The 22,892-nt window shown below is 44.4% G+C and overlaps 1 protein-coding gene across 1 annotated transcript in view; it reads right to left on the bottom strand.

Moving 5' to 3' along the window:
- The window catches only part of LOC117092529 (E3 ubiquitin-protein ligase HERC2-like), a 164,448-nt gene that overhangs the window by 117,771 nt on the left and 23,785 nt on the right, over positions 1-22,892 (bottom strand). The window contains 3 exon segments of the mRNA XM_033226255.1: positions 1,444-1,663; positions 12,681-12,815; positions 19,836-19,950. Coding sequence (XP_033082146.1) covers positions 1,444-1,663; positions 12,681-12,815; positions 19,836-19,950 — 470 coding nt within the window.

Genomic DNA, 22,892 nt, shown 5'->3' with positions numbered 1-22,892 from the left:
AACTGTAATGTGATTTCAACTATATTTAAACATAAGGAAACAAAAAAGGAAAACAAACACAAAAAGTAAACACAAGAAAACAAGGAAACGGGCTACAAGTGTCACTTCTGTCTCTGGGGAACAAGGCGACCGGGGCTTGGCTCTTGTTTCTTTCTGCCTCCTGTATCTTCTCTGTGCTCTCCAGGGAGTCACATATCACAGTCAAATAAAGCCAACACTCCCAACTACACAAAATAAAAATTTCATCTGGCAATCCTGTAGTTTAACCTCCTGAGGGCAAAGGTCTAATAGACAGCTTCATTTTGGAAAAGTACAATTTTACATAAGCTTAAACTTTCTAGTGACTGTTAGTAAATAGGGAAAATCTGTGATATATTAACAGGCATCAACAAATTAAAACTCATACGACCAAAAGCACCTTTTTTTTTCTTTCTTTTTGAGACAGGATTTCATTCTTGTTGCCCAGGCTGGAGTCCAATGGCGTGATCTCCGCTCACTGCAACCTCCACCTCCCGGGACCAAGCGATTCTCCTGCCTCAGCCTCCCGAGTAGCTGGGACTACAGGCATGCGCCACCACAACACAGCTAATTTTTTTATTTTTAGTAGAGACAGGGTTTCTCCACGTTGGTCAGATCTGGAACTCCCAACCTCAGGTGATCCGCCCGCCTCGGCCTCCCAAAGTGCTGGGATTACAGCTGCGAGCCACCGTACCCGGCCCAAAAGCAACTCTTGTAATAAAAGAATAAGAAAATCACATTAGGAAGGAAAAACATGAAGCATCTAAACTAGCTGGGCACTAAACATTACAATCTGACTATCTCCTACCCAGCAGCAAAACAAAATAAAAAGTATACAACGTTCAGAACTCATTCTCAAATTTATACTTGAGCTCATCTAAAGCTTTGGCTAGCTTCCACAGTTACAGACAGAAAAACGTCTTTAAACTAATGACACAGGCCGGGCGCGGTGGCTCATGCCTGTAATCCCAGTACTCTGAGAGGCTGAAGCAGGAAGACTGAGGCCAGGAGCAAGACCCCATCTCCACACACACACACACACACACATTGTTTTCACTTAGCCAGGCATGGTAGCATGTGCCTGTAGTCCCAGCTACTCAGGTGGCTGAGGCAGGAGGATCACTAGATCCCTGAAGTTCAAGGTTACAATGAGCTATGATTACACCACAGACGTTGTCTCTCCAAAACCAAAAATGTAATTGAATAAAATAAAATAATGACACAGATTACATAGTATGGTCTGTTACTACATGAGCAAATTGGCAAATCCATTCTCCAGATTATACAAAACATACAAAAAGGGAAAGAATAAATTTCAGAAGCTGAAGACAGACACTATATTGAAAATCTTAAACTTTCTGGAACAAAACAGTCTGAATTTTATATTTCACTGGCACCAAGATTCTTTCTTTGCTTTATTGTTACCTTTTTTTGTCCACAGGAGGCAGAGAAATGCTGCTGCTTTTCCACTTAACTTTGACATTCTCCTGAAAAACGGTTCTATTCAAGGCAATGAAATAGCGCTCCAAGATCACTAGCCTCTGCTTGAGTCTCAGGGCTGAGAGGGTGGTGGTGGCTGACTGGACGGCCAGGGCCTGTTGCTCTTTAACCAGCACAGAAAGACACTCCTTCAGTTCATTTACATCTAGAAAACAAGATAAGAAAAAGTGGTGGTGACAATGTGGCCACCATTTGTTGTAACGCTGAGAAAATGGATGATGACGACAGGTGGTACTGGAAGGCATGATATGTGGCAACAATGGTTTTAACCAGTTTACACATACGAGCTCAGGCAACCCTCACACCCAACACGGTCAAGCAGTGCTGTCCATCCATTTTATGGATGAGGAAACTGAGGCACTAAGTGGTTAAGCAACTTGTCCGAGGCCACAGAGAGGAGTGCAGCACATGACAGAGACCACTCTGAGCCACCATGGCACGCTGCCTCTCTGGAAACATCATACAAAAGACGCTGGCCGGGCGTCATGGCTCACGCCTGGAATCCCAGTACTTTGGGAGGCCAAGGCAGATGGATCACTTGAGGTCAGGAGTTCGAAACCATCCTGGCCAATGTACCATGAAACCCCTTCTCTACCAAAAAAACATACAAAAATTAGCCGGGTGTGGTGGTGCGTGCCTGGGAATTCCAGCTACTCAGGAGGCTGAGGCATGAGAATTGCTTGAACTCAGGAGGCAGAGCTTGCAGCGAGCTGAGACTGTGTCGCCGCACTCCAGCCTAGGTGACAGAGTGAGACTCTGTCTCCCCAAAAAAGAAAAAAAGTTACTAACAGAACTCTGAAGTCAATATTAGTCAATATTTCTCAGCAGCATATCTCCTAAACAGAGAAAAACAGCCATTATACTCATGTTGCAAAACCAAATTCAAAATAAAAGCGATGTCTTGATAAAATTATCCAACATGCATGACTCACGAAACACATTTATGGACATGTTTTAGAAGAAGACAAAGTAACCAGTTAGAATATACATTCTAACTAGTGATATTTCATTACATTATTCTCTCTACTTCTATGTATCTTTGAAAATTTCCATACTAAGAAGTGTTTTGTAAGTAGCTAGAAGGCAATCACGTGAGTGAAAATAATTCAAAGGATTGTGGACTTTCAACTAAGCATACATCTACCTCAGAATACAAATCATTATAGGGGAATTGTAAGTTACCTCCCACCAATCCCCTATAACAGCACAGCTCCCAGTGGCGGGGTGAGAGCTGGGCTCTTCTGTGCTTGCCTGTCTGCTGCTTATTAGCCTGGAGACCAGCAGCCACCAGCTTCTCAGCCCTGGATCCTCGCAACACCCCTACTGGCTGCCTCCCCTTCCCGGCAACCCGTTACCTGGATATGCTCTCCACAGGATGGGAGGGACCTCAGAAGGCATTAAAGGGACACATCTCACCACTCCCTAGAAAGGCACAGGGTGGCGCATACTGTGCCCAGCACCAGCAGTAGGATGTGAGACCTAGAGCTTTGCAGCTAAGAGCTAATAGTTATTTAAAACTACATGATTATGATAACAGTACACGTGTTCTGCTTGAATTTACTAAATTCTACTGTTGGCTTATAATTAAATCATGTGATATTCCACGTTTGGATATGCTTATTTAATTTTTACAGAAAAAATATTAAAATTATTTCACAGAGCCATTTGTTAAAGCACAGCAACATAACTCAGCAGACTTGATTTAATCTGTATCATCTTATATATACCACAATCTTATTTTTAAGCACATTTAAGAGTTATTCAGTTGCTTTATCAAAAACTACATACTGCTTTTACATGATTTAATAGTATATAAACCTCTTGATAAAAAATGCACAAAAAAATTAACAAAAAATACATGAAGAATACTGAATTGCACACTGGGCTCAAGATGGAGAAGCGGGCCGGGCGCGGTGGCTCAAGCCTGTAATCCCAGCACTTTGGGAGGCCGAGACGGGCGGATCACTAGGTCAGGAGATCGAGACCATCCTGGCTAACACGGTGAAACCCCGTCTCTACTAAAAAATACAAAAAACTAGCTGGGCGTGGTGGCGGGCGCTTGTAGTCCCAGCTACTCGGGAGGCTGAGGCAGGAGAATGGCGTGAACCCGGGAGGCGGAGCTTGCAGTGAGCTGAGATCCGGCCACTGCACTCCAGCCTGGGCGACAGAGTGAGACTCCGTCTCAAAAAAAAAAAAAGATGGAGAAGCGAAAGACTGACAGGTAAAGCAGTGCCCCCTGCCCTTCTCTGGGCATCCCCACCAAGCCACCCTTCAGGCAAGGAGGCTGGCCCAGCACTTCAAGGGCCAAGCCCTTCCTGAAGACTCACTGTATTTCCACTTTTAAATAATACATCTCCCTTCTGCTTGGCTGCGGAGTTCAGAAACAACCCCAAAGCTCTAAGAGCGCAGCTCTGCCCTTGAGCACCCCTGTGCCCTTCTCCCTGACACCTTCCTGCTTATTCTGTCGCAATCCTGACTGCCCAGTCCATCAGTCATGCATGCTCTGAAACAGTGGGTGAGAACATGCACAAACCATGGACACTCCTGGGGAGTCAGAACTCCCACTCCTGCCTCACAGTAACCAGGAGCCTCTAGGCAAAGTGGGAAGTCTGGACTTCGTCTCCAGCTGCTAGTGATGAGGTGAAGCACGCCCTACCCCGGCCAAAGCAGGGTCACAGAAAGATTTCACCACTTACACAGAACACTTAAGTAAGACCTAGAGTCGCCTAACATGTTCCACTGAGAAAGTCACTCATGATACCAACAACCAGGAAGATCTAAGACCAAATTTTAAAAAACAATTATAGAAATACCACAATGAAAGATGTGGGAATAGGCCGGGCGCGGTGGCTCAAGCCTGTAATCCCAGCATTTTGGGAGGCCGAGACGGGCGGATCACGAGGTCAGGAGATCAAGATCATCCTGGCGAACACGGTGAAACCCCATCTCTACTAAAAAATACAAAAAACTAGCCGGGTGAGGTGGCGGGCGCCTATAGTCCCAGCCACTCGGGAGGCTGAGGCAGGAGAATGGTGTGAACCTGGGAGGCGGAGCTTGCAGTGAGCTGAGATCCGGCCACTGCACTCCAGCCTGGGCGACAGAGCGAGACTCCGTCTCAAAAAAAAAAAAAAAAAAAAAAGATGTGGGAATAATGTGGCAAATAATAAAAGCAGCCATGATAAAAAGGCTTCAACAAGCAATTACAAACACATGTGAAATAAATGAAAAAATAGAAAGCCTAAGACAAGAAAAGGAAGAGAAAAGAAACCAAATAGAATTTAGAACTGAAAAATACAATAACCAAAATAAAAACTCAGTGAATGGACATAGCAGTAGAACGGAGGAAAAAGGTCAAAGAATCAGTGATGGAGAAGATAGAAGTTACTCAATGTGAATAACACAGAAGAAATACACACCCCCAAGGCGGGGCGCGGTGGCTCACAGCTGTAATTCCAGCACTTTGGGAGGCTAAGGTAGGCGGATCACAAGGTCAGGAGTTTGAAACTAGCCTGGCCAACATGGTGAAACCCGAACTCTATTAAAAATACAAAAAAGAGCTGGGTATGGTGGCGGGCACCTGTAATCCCAGCTACTACTCAAGAGGCTGAGACAGGAGACTCATTCGAACTCGGGGGGAGGCAGCTGCAGTGAGCCGAGATCGTGCCATTGCACTCCAGCCTGGGAAACAGGGAGAGACTCCGTCTCAAAAAAAAAAAAAAAAAAAAGAAAGAAAGAAAGATATGTCCCCGAAAAAAAAAAAAAAAAAAACAGTCTCGGGGACCTATGGGACTATAACAACTCTCGTCACTGAACTCAGGAAGTGACAGAAGAAAGAAGGAGGGATTGAAACTGTACTATAAGAAGTGATGGCTTAAAAGTTCCCAAATTTGGCAAGAGACATAAATCTACAGATCAAGGTAAGCAAACCCTAAACAGGATGAACCCAAAGAAATCCAATCTAAGACATATCATAATCAAACTCCAAAAAACAAAAGACAAAACATTTCAAAAGCCACTAAAGAAAAACAGTACCTTAGCTATTGCAGATTAACAAGTCAAATGACAGCGAATTTCTCATCAGATACCATGGAGCCCGGCTGAAAGTACGAAATATTTTTCAAATGATGAAAAGAACCATTACCACAGAATTCTTATATCCAGGAAAAATGTCCTTCAGGAATGAAAAGGAAAGCAAAACATTCTCAAAGGAAGTAAAACAGAATTTGTCACCAGAAGACCCACACCAAAAGAAAGGCTAATGGAAGTTCTCTAAGCAGAATGGCAACCATCAAACAAGAAAACCCTGGAACTTCCAGAAAGAAGAGCATGACACGCACACCTATGCATAAATACAATACACTTTTTCCTCACCTCTTGACTTTGCTAAACTATGTCTGAAGGTTCAACCAAAAATTATAACACTGTCATATGTGGTTATCAATGTAAGCAAATGAAATTTTTAAGGCAAATATATTATGAAAAGGAGAACATAAAGGAACATAAAGGAAGGTAGTTTCTATATCCCAGAAGCTGGTAAATGACAACACTAGGTACAATCTGATAAGTGTTCATACACACACAAGTTGAGTGTCCCTTACAAAACGCTCAGGAGCACAAGTGTTCCACATTTCAGATTTTTATCAGATTTGGGAATATTTGCATGCAAATAATGAGATATTTTGGGGATAGGACTCAAGTCTGAATACATTCATTTATGTTTTATATATACCTTATACACAGAGCCTGAAGGTAATTTTATATAGAATGCTTAATAATTTTTTGTATGAAACAAAGTTCATGCTAAGTACTTATGAATGTAATTTTCAACTTGGGGGCATCACGCTGGGGTGCCAAAAAGTTTCAAATTTTGGGGCATTTCAGATTTTGGATTTAGGGTTCAGAGATGCTCAACCTGTATGTAATATATCACCTAGAAAAGTCACTAAAAAAGCTATACAAAAAGATACACTCTAAAACACTATAGATAAAATAGAATGCTAAAAATGGTCAAGTAAACCACAGAGAGCCAGGAAGAACCGAACCGAAAAAATGAAAAACAGAAGAAACGCCGGGCGCGGTGGCTTAAGCCTGTAATCCCAGCACTTTGGGAGGCCGAGACGGGCGGATCACGAGGTCAGGAGATCGAGACCATCCTGGCTAACACGGTGAAACCCGTCTCTACTAAAAATACAAAAAACTAGCTGGGTGTGGTGGCGGGCGCCTGTAGTCCAGCTACTCGGGAGGCTGAGGCAGGAGAATGGTGTAAACCCGGGAGGCGGAGCTTGCAGTGAGCTGAGATCCGGCCACTGCACTCCAGCCTAGGCGACAGAACGAGACTCCGTCTCAAAAAAAAAAAAAAAAGAAAAACAGAAGAAACAGAAAATACAAAACAAAATGGCAGTGTTAAGCCTCAGTTTACCAATAATGACATTAAATTAAATGTAAACAGTCTAAATACATCAATTAAAAGACAGACACTGGCAGAGTAGACTAGAGAATATGATGCAGCTACATGTGGTCCATAAGAAAGTGACTTCAAACAGGCAAACTGAAAACAGAAGTATAGAAAAAGAAAGATCATGCAAACATTACTGAAAGGACAGCAGAAGTTGGCTACATTTATATCAAATAAAGTAAACTTCAGAGCAAAGATAATTACCAGTAGGGCCAGGCACAGTGGCTCACACCTGTAATCCTGGCACTTTGGGAGGCCAAGGTGGGTGGATCACCCGAGCTCAGGAGTTCGAGACCAGACTGGCCAACATGGCAAAACCCCATCTCTACTAAAAATACAAAAATTAGCTGGGCCTGATGGCGGATGCCTGTAATTCCAGCTACTCAGGAGGCTGAGGCAGGAGAATCACTTGAACCCAGTGGGGTCAGAGGTTGCAGTGAGCTGAGATCGCACCACTTCACTCCTGCCTGGGCAAAAGGAGCAAAACTCTGTCTCAAAAAAAAAAAAAAAAAAAGATAATTACCAGGAACAGATCGCAACATTACAAAATAAGAACTTGGTCAATCCACCGTTAAGATGCAGCAATTCGAAACATGCATACACCAAACAAACAAAAACAATGAACAGAACTGAAAGGAGAAAAAGATACAGTTGGAGACCTCAAAATCTCCCTCCACAGCTGATAAAATTAGGAGACAGAAAAACTGCCAGGATATAGAACTCAGTATCACCATCAATCAATTAGATCCAATCAAAACTTATAGAACACTCCAGCCAATAACAGCAGAATACATAATCTTTTCTTTTTTTTTTTTTTTTTTTTGAGACGGAGTCTTGCTCTGTCACCCAGGCTGGAGTGCAGTGGCCGGATCTCAGCTCACTGCAAGCTCCGCCTCCCGGGTTTACGCCATTCTCCTGCCTCAGCCTCCTGAGTAGGTACGACCTACCTCAGCACCTCAGTGAGAGGACGACACACCTCAGTGAGAGGACGACACACCTCAGTGACAGGATGACGCACCTCAGCACCTCAGTGAGAGGACGATGCACCTCAGTGAGAGGAGGACGCACCTCAGTGAGAGGAGGACACACCTCAGTGAGAGGACGACGCACCTCAGTGAGAGGACGACGCACCTCAGTGAGAGGACGACGCACCTCAGTGAGAGGAGGACGCACCTCAGTGAGAGGAGGACGCACCTCAGTGACAGGACGACGCACTTCAGCACCTCAGCGAGAGGACGACGCACCTCAGCACCTCAGCACCTCAGCACCTCAGCGAGAGGACGACGCACCTCAGCACCTCAGTGAGAGGATGATGCACCTCAGCGAGAGAAGGACGCACCTCAGCGAGAGGACGACGTACCTCAGCACCTCAGCACCTCAGCGAGAGGACGACGCACCTCAGCACCTCAGCACCTCAGCGAGAGGACGACGCACCTCAGCACCTCAGCGAGAGGACGACGCACCTCAGCACCTCAGCGAGAGGACGACGCACCTCAGCACCTCAGCGAGAGGACGACGCACCTCAGTGAGGACGACGCACCTCAGTGACAGGACGACGCACCTCAGCACCTCAGCGAGAGGACGACGCACCTCAGCACCTCAGCGAGAGGATGATGCACCTCAGCGAGAGAAGGACTCACCTCAGTGAGAGGACGACGCACCTCAGCGCGAGGAGGACGCACCTCAGCGAGAGGACAGGACGACGCACCTCAGGGAAAGGACGACGCACCTCAGCGAGAGGAGGACGCACCTCACCGGGAGGACAACGCACTTCAGCGGGAGGACGACGCACCTCAGCGGGAGGACGACGCACCTCAGTGAGAGGACAACGCACCTCAGCACCTCAGTGAGAGGAAGACGCACCTCAGTGGGAGGAGGACGCACCTCAGCACCTCAGTGAGAGGAGGACACACCTCAGCGTGAGGACGAAGCACCTCAGCGAGAGAAGGACACACCTCAGTGAGAGGACGACGCACCTCAGCAAGAGGACCATGCACCTCAGCACCTCAGCAAGAGGACGACGCACCTCAGCGGGAGGTGACGCACCTCAGCGGGAGGATGACGCACCTCAGTGAGAGGAGTACACACCTCAGCGTGAGGACGAAGCACCTCAGCGAGAGGAGGACACACCTCAGTGAGAGGACGACGCACCTCAGCAAGAGGACCATGCACCTCAGCACCTCAGCAAGAGGACGACGCACCTCAGCAAGAGGACCACGCACCTCAGCACCTCAGCAAGAGGACGACGCACCTCAGCAAGAGGACCACGCACCTCAGCACCTCAGCAAGAGGACGACGCACCTCAGCAGGAGGACGACGCACCTCAGCGGGAGGACGACGCACCTCAGCGGGAGGACGACGCACCTCAGCGGGAGGACGATGCACCTCAGTGAGAGGAGGACGCACCTCAGTGAGAGGACGACGCACCTCAGCACCTCAGCAAGAGGACGACGCACCTCAGCGGGAGGACGACGCACTTCAGTGGGAGGAGGACGCACTTCAGCGGGAGGACGACGCACCTCAGAGGGAGGACGACGCACCTCAGCGGGAGGACGACGCACCTCAGTGAGAGGACAACACACCTCAGCACCTCAGTGAGAGGAGGACGCACCTCAGTGGGAGGAGGACGCACCTCAGCACCTCAGTGAGAGGACGATGCGCCTCAGTGAGAGGACGACGCACCTCAGCACCTCAGTGAGAAGAGGACGCACCTCAGTTAGAGGAGGATGCACCTCAGCACCTCAGTGAGAGGAGGACGCACCTCAGTGAGAGGTCTCATCTCTCAGGCAGAGTTCAAACAGGACGGACCTGGGGGAGTTGCACAGACTGTCCCATATCTCTTCCTGCTTTGCCTGAGCACACAAGTGAGGATATTACTTGTATCTTTAAAGTTCCTAAGTAATCTGGTACTGATAAGATCTCTGAGATTCATGTCAAACTAATGTGGTAATCCAACCTTGTGTGTTAGTTCAACTCCTCTCCTAACACTGAATAGAACAAGTAGGCAGAAAATTATTTCAAGTCAAGCATACCTGAACAATGACAACTTGATCTCACTAAGCTTTACAGAGCAGCAAAATACACTTTTTTTTTTTTTTTTGAGATGTAGTCTCACTTTGTCACCCAGACTAAAGTGCAGGGGTGCAATCGAGATTACACCACCACACCCAGCTAATTTTTGTTATGTTTGGTAGAGACTGTTTCACCATGTTGGCCAGGCTGGTCTTGAACTCCTGACCTCAAGTAATCCACCCACCTCAGCCTCCCAAAGTGCTGGGATTACAGGCATGAGCCACAGCACCCGGCCATTCTTATTACGTGTGCATGAAACATTCCACAGAATACACCATATTCTGGGGCTTAAGACAAGCCTCAACACTGAAATCACAGAATATGTTCTCTGACTACAACTAATTTAGAAATTGTTAACAGGAGATATTTGAAAATCCCCAAATATTTGGAAATGAAATAACATATTTCCAAATAGTAAGTGGGTAAAAGAAGAAATTAAAAGGGAAATTAGAAAATATTTTCAACTGAATGAAGATGAAAATGAATAAACATTTCCAAATTTGTGAAATGTGGCTAAACAATGCTTAGAGGGAAATTTATATTATAGTTTTGAACACTTGTTGGAAAAGACAGAAAATCTAAAGTCAATTATCTAAGCTAAGCCTTTACCTTAAGAAATTAGAAGAGACAGAAGAGCAAATGGAACCCAAAGTCAGCAGAAAAAAGGAAATAATAAAGAGTAAAGCAGAAATCAATGAAAAAGAAAACAAACAAAATCACTAAAACCAACAACTGGCTCTTTGAAAAAACTCAAACTGATAACTTCTAGTAAGACTGAACAAAATGGAAAGAGAGAAAATACAAGGCACATTTCAGCAAATTTCTGGATAACAGGCAGTATGTGCTGGTACTTACTACATGCAAGATAACAGCATACGCACTTTGCCTGGCCTACTGTACTGATCCCATAATAAACTACAAAGTGGGTACTATTATTAACTGCAGATATGAATTTTTTTCTTAAGAGACAGGGTCTGACCCTGTCACCCAGGAAGAGGCACAATCATAGATCACTGCAGCTTCAAACTGCTGGCCTCAAGTAATTCTCTCACCCCAGCGTCCCAAAGTGCTAGGATTACAGGTGCAAGCCTGGCGTCACAAATTATTTTTATATATGTACATTTACACATGTATGTCCATGCAAGGAAAAGAAAGTCTGAATATCCACACCGAAGGGATAATACTGGCTAAATCTTAGAGGAAAACTGAAATTTGGGTGAGCAGTCAGGTGAAATTTCTGCTTTATAATCTATACATTTTTATTAAAAAAAATTTATTCCATGTATATTTTTAATTGGAACAAAAATGCATCAGACATTTAAAAAACTGAATTACACAAACAAAAGTAAACATAGAATAAATACATGGGTTTTACTGGTTTGGATAAAGGCAGGAGATTACGAAAGTCCATCCACGATAAAGAACTCCTATAACCCAAAACAAAAAACTTAATTAAAAAATGGGCAAAAGGGCCAGGCGCAGTGAAACCTCATCTCTACTAAAAATACAAAAAATTAGCCAGGCACGGTGGCAGGCACCTGTAATCCCAGCTACTCGGGAGGCTGAGGCAGGAGAATCACTTGAACCCGGGAGGCAGAGGTTGCAATAAGCCGAGATTGCACCACTGCACTCCAGCCTGGGCAGCAAGAGCCAAACTCTGTCTCCAAAGAAAAAAAAATGGGCAAAGGATTTGAATAGACATTTCTCCAGTGAATGTATACTAATGGTCAATAAGCAGGTAAAAAGATGCTCAGAATGACTAATCAACAGGGAAATGGGAAATGCAAATCAAAACAATGAGATGATGTACCTACTCACAAAAATTAGAATGGCTATCATCAGAAAAGAAAAAGTGTTGGTGAGGGTGTGGAGACTGGAACCTTGGTATACTGCTGCAAAAATGTAAAACAATGTAGCCACTGTGGAAAACAGTTTACTGGTTCCTCAAAAAGTTACATGTAGTGCCAGGTACAATGGCTTACACCTCAAATCTCAGCAACTCAGGAGTCTGAGGCAGGAAGATCCCTTGAAGCCAGGAGTATAAGACCAGCCTGGACAACACAGTGAGATTCTGTCTTTAATTAGTCAACTATGGGCCGGGCGCGGTGGCTCAAGCCTGTAATCCCAGCACTTTGGGAGGCCGAGACGGGCGGATCACGAGGTCAGGAGATCGAGACCATCCTGGCTAATACGGTGAAACCCCGTCTCTACTAAAAAAATACAAAAAACTAGCCGGGCGACGAGGCGGGCGCCTGTAGTCCCAGCTACTCGGGAGGCTGAGACAGGAGAATGGCGTGAACCCGGGAGGTGGAGCTTGCAGTGAGCTGAGATCCGGCCACTGCACTCCAGCCTGGGCGACAGAGTGAGACTCCGTCTCAAAAAAAAAAAAAAAAAAAAAAAAAATTAGTCAACTATGGTGGCTGGGTAACCATGTGAATATACTTAATGCCAATGAACTGTACACATAAAAATGGTTAAAACGGTAAGCTTTATGGTATGTATATTTTACAATATTTAAATTTTTTAATTACATTTTTAAAAATTGTTACCAAAAAAATACTAAGAATCCATCCAAGTTATATAGAAAAGGAGCATCAGATCAAGCTTTCCAAAGTGCCAAAACTCACAAGATTACCTGGTTGCTTGCCCCATACCCAGCTTTCCAGAATTGACTTGGCCCTATATACAGGTGCAGGAGTTTCTTCTTCATCTTTTTTCTCTTTGTCATTCATATCTTCTTTCTTTGTTCCACTTGGTTCGACACTATCATCTGCAGAATTAAAAATATTTTAATCTGTAACTGCTTTTCAGAATGCCATACCATTAGTCTCTGCAAATGTCCCTCCCCGAAAAGTTACAACACACATCATTAACTGAATGTTTGCCCACTTAAAAATAAAATACATCAGTCACACCTGTAACAGATCCAGTACAATTTTCATAAAGAAACCAATATATCGGCCGGGCGCGGTGGCTCAAGCCTGTAATCCCAGCACTTTGGGAGGCCGAGACGGGCGGATCACGAGGTCAGGAGATCGAGACCATCCTGGCTAACACGGTGAAACCCCGTCACTACTAAAAAAATACAAAAAAAATTAGCCGGGCGAGATGGCGGGCGCCTGTAGTCCCAGCTACTCGGGAGGCTGAGGCGAGAGAATGGCGTAAACCCAGGAGGCGGAGCTTGCAGTGAGCTGAGATCCGGCCACTGCACTCCAGCCTGGGCGACAGAGCGAGGCTCCGTCTCAAAAAAAAAAAAAAGAAACCAATATATCACCCAGGCACAGGGGCTCATGCCTGTAATCCCAGCATTTTGGAAAGCCAAGACGGGTAGATCACAAGGTCAGGAGATCAAGACCATCCTAGCTAACATGGTGAAACCCTGTCTCTACTAAAAATACAAAAAATTAGCCAGGCATGATGGCGGGCGCCTGTAATCCCAGCTACCCGGGAGGCTGAGGCAGGACAATGGTGTGAACCCTGGAGGCAGAGCTTGCAGTGACCGGAGATGGCGCCACTGTACTCCAGTCCGGGCAACAGAGCAAGACTCCGTATCAAAAAAAAAGAAAAAGAAAAAGAAACCAATATAACAAATTATTCAAAGCATGTCTTCCAAAATGATATTCCATCAACTTCCTAGCACATTTCACAACTGAGAAACTTAGTCTTTGATATTTACCTACTTCAATTTCACACCAATTGCTTTTTTCCAGTGAGTCCCAATGCTTGTGTATACATGGGAAAAGGGAGGGTGTAGAACAGGAGTATGATTCAAAAATATTTTAACTCTTTACAAGGCCCTACTCCACTGCCAACTGAGAAGCACTGCTATGCAGGGGCACTGTCACTGAGAGCAGAATTCAAGAGCACTGGGACACAAAGGAGAAGCTGAGAACAATGACTTTAGGCCACTGACAATGTGAAGTTTCAGTCAAAAACAATTGTCATAAAACTCCTTACATAGTAAGCGAAGAGAAGAGAGAACTAACCTTAACCTTGAAGTGTAAACACGTTCCATCACACAAGGCTATTACTAAACATCCAAACAACATAATTAGAAAAATGTATCGAAATCGGTGAAAGACATGACATCCCATCCAAATTACAAATAATGAGTGCCTAAAAATCTCTAAGGAAACAGATCCTCTGTTTACAACACTTCTGACACCAAATGGATGGACTTTTGCACCAGGCAATTCTCCAGTCCTCTGCAACACCCATCTACGTGTCCCACAGTGCAATTCAATTCTGAAACTAACTACCTAGAATTAGCACAGACCCCACAGGTTAATAACAGGAAAGAAAAGGTACAATGCTGAAAAAAATATCCAAAGAACTAATGGCTGAAAACTTCCTAAGTTCAGCAAATGACATAAACCTAGGCAGACTGAAGAATCTAGGCAGACTGAAGAAGCCCAAACAAGATAAATCCAAAAGAAGTCATGACTAGGCACATCATAATCAACTGCTAAACACTAAGGACAAAACCTTCTGAAAAGTGCCACAGAAAGCAGGTATAGAAGAGTGTGTTGCGGAGCCCGAAATTAAGGCTAAATATTACGTGCTGCCTTGACGTCAGTAAAATCAAGAAGGTCTCAAATAGCCTAACCACAAGGTCTCCCCCGAGCTCTGCTCCCACGGATAAGGTCCCAAAGCCAAACAACCCTCCTTATCATGGAGACCCGACCCCAGCCTGCTCATCCCTGCCGGTCCAGAGTTATTCAAACAAGCCAATCACATCTTCCCATGGAAGCAAAGTCATCTCACCCTCTTCTTACTACAAAATGTGCCTCCCACAGCCCCTGGTGGTTCACTCTGTTCCCAAGTGCAGCCCCCATGTGGCATGCGGTGTCCCCCACCTCCAGGGCTGTAAGCACGCATGACTAATAAACGGCTATTTCATCTGTCCAGTGTCAGTGTCCTATGTTCAGCCATCCCATATCCCTAGGGCAGGAATCTTCTAGGGTTATAAACAGAACTTTAATCAACCTCTCCTTGGTTATTTTACTGGTTCCATGATACAGCATCTTCTGTGCAAAAGATCTGAACAGAAACTTCACAGAGGATACAAGAGTGGCAAAGAACATGATATTCAGCATCATTGGCCATTACGGAAATGCAAATTTAAACCACAATGAGATCCCACTAGACTTGTTAGAAGGGCTCAACTAAAAATCACTGATAACACCAAGAGCTAACAAAGACACAAAGCAACAGAAACATGACAGATTGCCAGTGGGAATGCAAACTAAAACAGCCACTTTGGAACAGTTCAGCACATGATCCAGCTTTCATACTACTAGGTCTTTATCCTAGGGAAATGGAAACTATATTCACAGAAAATCTGTACAGAAATGCTCACAGCAGGATTACAATTGCAAAAGAAACATGGAAGGCCGGGTGCGGTGGCTCAAGCCTGTAATCCCAGCACTTTGGGAGGCCGAGACGGGCGGATCACGAGGTCAGGAGATCGAGACCATCCTGGCTAACACGGTGAAACCCCGTCTCTACTAAAAACTACAAAAAACTAGCCGGGCGAGGTGGCGGGCGCTTGTAGTCCCAGCTACTCGGGAGGCTGAGGCAGGAGAATGGCGTGAACCCGGGAGGCGGAGCTTGCAGTGAGCTGAGATCCGGCCACTGCACTCCAGCCCGGGCGACAGAGCGAGACTCCGTCTCAAAAAAAAAAAAAAAAAAGAAACATGGAAACAACCACAAGGTCCTACAACAGCAGGATGGATCAGCACAATGTGCTACACCCAAATGATGAAATACTATTCAGCAATCAAAAGAACTATTAATACACAGAACAGCAGAGAAACCTCAAACATATAACCGGGAATAAATGAAGATGGTTTCCAAACGTTAAGGTATGATTCCACTTACATGACATTCTCAAAAAGACTTCCCTATCCTGATGGAGAACACATCAGTGGTTGCCAGGGTACGAGGCCAGGGAACATGTGATAAAAAGGAGTAGCACAAGGGAGCTTTTGGGGTGATGAAACTTCTCCATCCTGATGATGGCGGGGGTTACATGAATCTACAGAACTCGTAATTTACTTAACTAGGGATCATAATAAAATAAATCTCATATAAGTTTTTTAATTTAAAAAATGTTGGCTGGGTGCGGTGGCTCATACCTGTAATCCCAGCTACTTGGGAGGCTGAGGCAGGAGAATAGCTTGAACCTGGAAGGCAGTTCACGCCATTCAAAAACAAACAACAACAATAAAGTGAAAATAACCTAACATGTACTATACAAAGCATCTGGCCTAACAACAACACATTACCCTTTTAAATCTTTACAAACAACCTTGAAGGAGGCAGGCTTTGCTGTCTCCAGTTTACCAAGGTAGACATCTGGGATCACAGAACACAGAGTAGAACCCAGCCAGGAACATAGCTCAGGTGAGAACACAGGTGCTGGCACTAAATGCCAGACTCTGTACTACATGTATGTGTGCATGTGAGTATGTGTGTGTGTGTGTGTGTGCGTGTGTGGTCACTAACCACAGCCCAGGGGCCAAACCCAGTCCACAGCCTCTTTCTGTATGGTCTGAAAGGAAAGAAAGTATTTTACTTTTGTTGTTCTTTTGAGACAGAGTCTTGGCTCACCACAACCTCCGCCTCCCAGGTTCAGGCAATTCTCCCGGGTTCAAGTGATTCTCGTGCCTCAGCCTCTGAGTAGCTGGGATTACAGGTGTGCACCATCATGCCCAGTTAATTTTTTTGTTTTTAGTAGAGATGGGGTTTCACCATGTTGGCCAGTCTGGTCTCAAACTCCTGACCTCAGATGATCCACCCACCTCGGCCTCCCAAAGTGCTGGGATTACCGGTGTGAGCCACCACGCCCGGCCACCGTATTTTATATTTTTTAATGACTGAAAAATAATCAAAAGGAAAACAGTAGTTTGTGACTTGCAAACATTCTGTGAACGTCATCTTTTGGTGTCCATAAATAGAGTTTACAGAATGAACCTCCCCTGCCCACTGACGTAGTATTGTCTGTGGCCACTTTCGCACTACAGCTGCAAGGGCCCCTGGCTATGACAGAGACCATATGGTCCACTGAGAGCTTAAAATATTTACTATCTGGCCCTTTAGAGAAAGTGTGCCACCCCTACCCTACATCTGGCTATAAATTTTACCAATAAAAAAATGCAACATTCATAATTTTAAACTCAGTACACTGGAACACTGCTCATCTCCCTTCTTCAAGACGAAAAGCTGCGACAGTCACCAGGAAGCAGACAAGAACCCTAAGTACACCTCAAGTGTTATTCTCAGGAGCATAAATTACAATACTTTACAACAGCAAAAGCAGGATGAAGTCACTGGTGGCCATGAAAACAACCAAGAATAATTAGCACCATCAGCTCAAAGACCACACCACATCAGCTTCAATATTTGTCTACTTTTCCTTTCACTACTGTAGGGTTCAAAGTATACGTAGAGAAAATTGAACACATACTGCCCAAACACAATGCTTATAGAATGCTGGAGAGAAGGGAAGCGAGACCTCCCATTGGCCAGGTGTGGTGGCTCACGGCTGTAATCCCAGCACTTTGAGAGGCCAATGTGGGAGAATCACTTGAACCTAGGAGATCAACACCAGCCTGGCCAACACGGCAAAACCCCATCTCTATTAAAAATACAAAATCAGGCTGGGCGTGATAGCTCACATCTGTAATCCTAGCAGTTTGGGAGGCCGAGGTGAGAGGATCACTTGAGGTCACGAGTTCAAGACCAGCCTGGCCAAGATGGTGAAATCCGTCTTTACTAAAAATACAACAATTAGCTGGGCGTGGTGGAGGGTACCTGTAATCCCAGCTACCCAGGAGGCTGAGGCAGAGAACTGCTTGAACCCGGAGGCAGTGGCTGCAGTGAGCCGAGATCATGCCACTGCCCTCCAGCCTAAGCAACAGAGTAAGACTCCCTCGCGAGAGGAAAACACAAAGAAAAAAATTCATCAAATGTAATGAATAAAACATATACTTTGGATTTTTCCATGTACTTAGCGTTTCTTGAAAAACAAAAACATTTCAAAATATGTATTCAGTGTATCTAATACTGAAATGGAGACAAGACTTAATGTTAAAGAAAAAAACAAAACAAAAAGCTCTATAGACACTGACATGGAAAAGAGATTTAATGTTAAAAAAAAAACTTTATAGTAATACCTCCCTATGAGAAGTGCTATATTAAATATAAACCTATTATGTTGTTTAAAAAAAAAAAGATGAAAATCAAAAGCACTATGCAGACTGAAAGAAGCCAGACAGAGAAGAACCTGACTACATGATTCAATTTATGGAGTTCTAGAACCGGCACAATCTGTCAATGTTAGAGAAACATCAGACCAGTTATTGACTCTGGGAAGAAGGGGCAGGACACGAGAGAACTTTCCGAGCAAGAGTCATGATAAAGATGTGGGTTACACAGGTTACATTTGTCAAAACTTGCGAAATGGTGAACTCAAAATAGATGCGTTTCATTATATATAAATTTTACCTGAAAGTCAAAAACATAAAGTTGAACTAGAATCAATTACATACATGAGTGTCTAAGGAGCTAGGTGAGACAAACAGTGGATGGACAGACGGCAGGATGTGGAGCCAAACACGGTGGAGAACATGGGGGTGAGTCTGCAGCCACTCACTGTACACGTCTGTCAGTTATTGTGCATGTGTGTCTGAATATTTTCAAACAAACATAAAAAAAAAAAACCACGGGTAACTGCTTGACACTGAAACTGAATAGGGAGACTAATACTTTTTCCCATGGTTTGTTTTGGTTTTTTTTTTAGATGCAATCTCACTCTGTCACCAAGGCTGGAGTACAGTAACACAATCTCAGCTCACTGCAACTTCCACCTCCTGGGTTCAAGCAATTCTCCTGCCTTGGCCTCCCAAGAAGCTGGGATTACAGGCACCCGCCACCATGCCTGGCTAATTTTTGTATTTTTTAGTAGAGATGGGGTTTCACCATGTTGGCCAGGCTGGTCTCAAACTCCCAACCTCAAATGATCTGCCTGCCTCAGCCTCCCCAAGTGCTGGAATTACAGGCATGACCCACCGCACCCGGTCCCCACGTATTTTCAAGTGGACACTATCCCAATTCATTCTACAAAAGAAGAAGAAATACTTTCTTCAGTCTAATGCTCTCCCAACTGAGCTATTTCAACTTAGAAGAAATACCTTCTAAAGTGGTAGCTTTATCCATGTTGATGACTCTCAAGTAGGAGGACCAACAAACTTCAACAACGGGTCTCAACCAAGGCTCTTTCCCGCTTCAACAACGGGTCTCAACCAAGGATCTTTCCCGCTTCAACAACGGGTCTCAACCAAGGATCTTTTCCAATTCAACAAGTTTAGGGTGTATACAAGCACCCATTTTTTTTAAACCTCAATGGGGATTCTGAAACACAGCCACAGTTATGAACAACCTAATGATAGTCTTACCGAGCTTTCAAAACTACAATGCTAAATAAGATTGTTCAGTGGCATTTCGTTGCAGGCCAAAGGCTTCCAAAAAGTGTTTAATATACTCCCAAAGAACACCACAAATGCAGCAAGACGGTTTTGCAATAAAAATGCCTTCAATTCACATAAAACAATAAAATCCGGGCAGCTTGTATTAACTACCATTTTAGACAACAATCTCCAAAGTAAAAAGCAAAACTTCAAAGAGTTAAGCTCAAAGCTCCTATTCCTATAGCGCATTACAAAATTTCTATAAAATGCATTTTATAATGGTCTTTACAAAATAAAAAACACTAGTTAAAGGCCCTTACCTTTTCTAGGAGGGAGCTCTCCATTCTGGGTTGATTCTGTTCCAGTGTATACAATTTCTCCATCTTTAACCATTTCGTTCCACAGACCACAGAGCCCATCTCTTGTGAATGCAAGCTGGCAATGATAAACGAGATAAGCTTACAGAGTGCTCACACTCACATCGCAATTTTTAAAGAATGATATGGGAAAAAAAATCTCAATCCCCCTTATGTATTCAATCACTCAGTAATAAAATCAATGATTTACTAAATTAGTGACTTAAACATTTCATGAAAGTCATCCAAGAAATATAAGTGAAAAGGTGTACAACAGTGTCAATACTAGGCTACCTCTTGTGTAACATACAAGAAAAAAGACACGTGGTCCGGCGAGGTCACTCATGCCTGTAATCCCAGCACTTATGGGAGGCCAAGGGGGGCAAATCACCTGAGATGAGGAATTTGAGACCAGCCTGGCCAACACGGTGAAACCCCATCTCTACTAAAAATACAAAAACATTAGCCAGGTATGGTGGCAGGCGCCTGTAATCCCAGCTACTCAGGAAGCTGAGGCAGGAGAATCGCTTGAACCCAGGAGGCGGAGGTTGCAGTAAGCTGAGATCGCACCACTGCACTCAGCCTCGGTGACAAGAACAAGACTTGGTCTCAAAAAAAAAAAGAAAAGAAAAAAAAGACACACACAAACAAACACACATGCATGTGCTCTGAAAAGATAAACCAAAAGCAAGTATCAATGATTACCTGTGGGGAAATAGGGAGTGAATATGGGCAAAGGCAGCAGGACCAGAAAAAGCAACAACATTTTAAGTATACTTTGTGTCTTTACTTCTGAAATATACATGACTTTCATCCTCAAAAATTAAAATTAAATCATAAAAAAGCAAAACCTACAACTGGCAACAAGCAAATTAACCCACGCATATACAAAGAAAAGTATGTCAAAGGACTTTTGAACTATACATAAGTAATAGAATATACTATAATGAAAAATAAAATCTTATATTTATTGGTATTGATAATATTGTCACAATTTTAGAACTACTTCACGTTGCACAATAAAGCAATGTAAATACAGTAAAACATGTTTATGATAAAGTATTAAATGTTATTAGAAATTAAGACTTTAGGCCAGTCATGGTGGCTAACACCTGTAATCCCAGCATTTGGGAGGCCAAGGTAGGTAAATCACTTGAGGTCAGGAGTTCATGACCAGCCTGGCCAACATGGTGAAACCCCACCTCTACTAAAAATATAAAAACTTAGCCAGGTGTGCTGGTGCATGCCTGTAATCCCAGTCCCTCGGGAGGCTGAAGCAGACTAGCACAAACCCAGGAGGCAGAGGTTTCAGTGAGCCGAGATTGTGCCAATGCACTCCAGCCTGGGCAAATAGAGCAAGACTCTATCTCAAAACAACAATAATAATAATAATAATTAAGGTTTTCAGTATAAAAGAGGAAAAATATCAAAGAAATTTTAAAAAACAACTTAAATTGGAAATCTATGAACTTTATTTTTACATATGTTTGCTTACTCTGTTTTCTGGAAGGACCAGAATCAATGGCAACCTGACATCAGGCACCCAGACTTTGGTCTCTGAGTACCATTTCCCAATAAAAGAAGCTAGGACTCTTGGGGAAAATAAGATTCAAGGGCCAGGGCAGACAAAGATGAGTCTGGAATATCTTGTTTCCTCAAACAAAAAGCTATTCATGGCCAGGTGCGGTGGCTCACGCCTATAATCCTAGCACTATGGGAGGCTGAGGCAGGCAGATCACTTATGGTCAGGAGTTCAAGACCAGCCTGTCCAACATGGTGAAACCTCGTCTCTTCTAAAACTACAAAAATTAGTTGGGCGTGGTGGCAGATGTCCATAATCCCAGCTACTTGGGAGGCTGAGGCAGGAGAATAGCTTGAACCCAGGAGGCGGAGGTTGCAGTGGGCCAAGACTGTGCCACTGCACTCCAGCCTGGGTGACAGAGCAAGACTTTATCTCAAAAAAAAAAAAAAAAAAAAGCAGCTGTTCAAAGACTGATAGGGACTCCTGGTCAAATTTATAATAATTATAATAACTGTGAGCATCAAAATCAAAAACACCTTTGCTTGTCAACATTTGTGAGTCAGAAAAGGCCCAGAACAGGAAAAGGGGTCATTTCAGACACTGGGGGAAGGCATCCATTCTGAAAACTGTGTATGCAACAGAAGCCCCCTTGTCTGGCAAAAAAAAAAAAAAGCCATTTTTAATTAAAAGAGACTCAGATGTGGCCGGGCGCGGTGGCTCAAGCCTGTAATCCCAGCACTTTGGGAGGCCGAGACGGGCGGATCACGAGGTCAAGAGATCGAGACCATCCTGGCTAACACAGTGAAACCCCGTCTCTACTAAAAATACAAAAACTAGCCGGGCGAGGTGGCGGGCGCCTGTAGTCCCAGCTACTCGGGAGGCTGAGGCAGGAGAATGGCGTAAACCCGGGAGGCGGAGCTTGCAGTGAGCTGAGATCCGGCCACTGCACTCCAGCCCGGGCGACAGAGCGAGACTCCGCCTCAAAAAAAAAAAAAAAAAAAAGAGACTCAGATGTGGCCGGGCGCGGTGGCTCAAGCCTGTAATCCCAGCACTTTGGGAGGCCGAGACGGGCGGATCACGAGGTCAAGAGATCGAGACCATCCTGGCTAACACAGTGAAACCCCGTCTCTACTAAAAATACAAAAACTAGCCGGGCGAGGTGGCGGGCGCCTGTAGTCCCAGCTACTCGGGAGGCTGAGGCAGGAGAATGGCGTAAACCCGGAGGCGGAGCTTGCAGTGAGCTGAGATCCGGCCACTGCACTCCAGCCCGGGCGACAGAGCGAGACTCCGCCTCAAAAAAAAAAAAAAAAAAAAAAGAGACTCAGATGTTTGCCCATCTTTTTTTTTTTTTTTAACTTCTGTGGATACACACTAGTTGTATGTATATATGGGTATGTATATATGAGCTATTTTCACACAGGCATACTATGCGTAATAATCACATCAGAGTAAATGGAGTACTCAATAACTATGCATTTATCCATTGTGTTACAAACAAT

Source organism: Trachypithecus francoisi, unplaced genomic scaffold (assembly GCF_009764315.1).
Source record: "Trachypithecus francoisi isolate TF-2019V2 unplaced genomic scaffold, Tfra_2.0 Contig00089, whole genome shotgun sequence".
Taxonomy (NCBI): Eukaryota; Metazoa; Chordata; class Mammalia; order Primates; family Cercopithecidae; genus Trachypithecus; species Trachypithecus francoisi.
The sequence above is the reverse complement of the archived record's forward strand: the minus strand, read 5'-3'. Positions and strand labels throughout refer to the sequence as shown.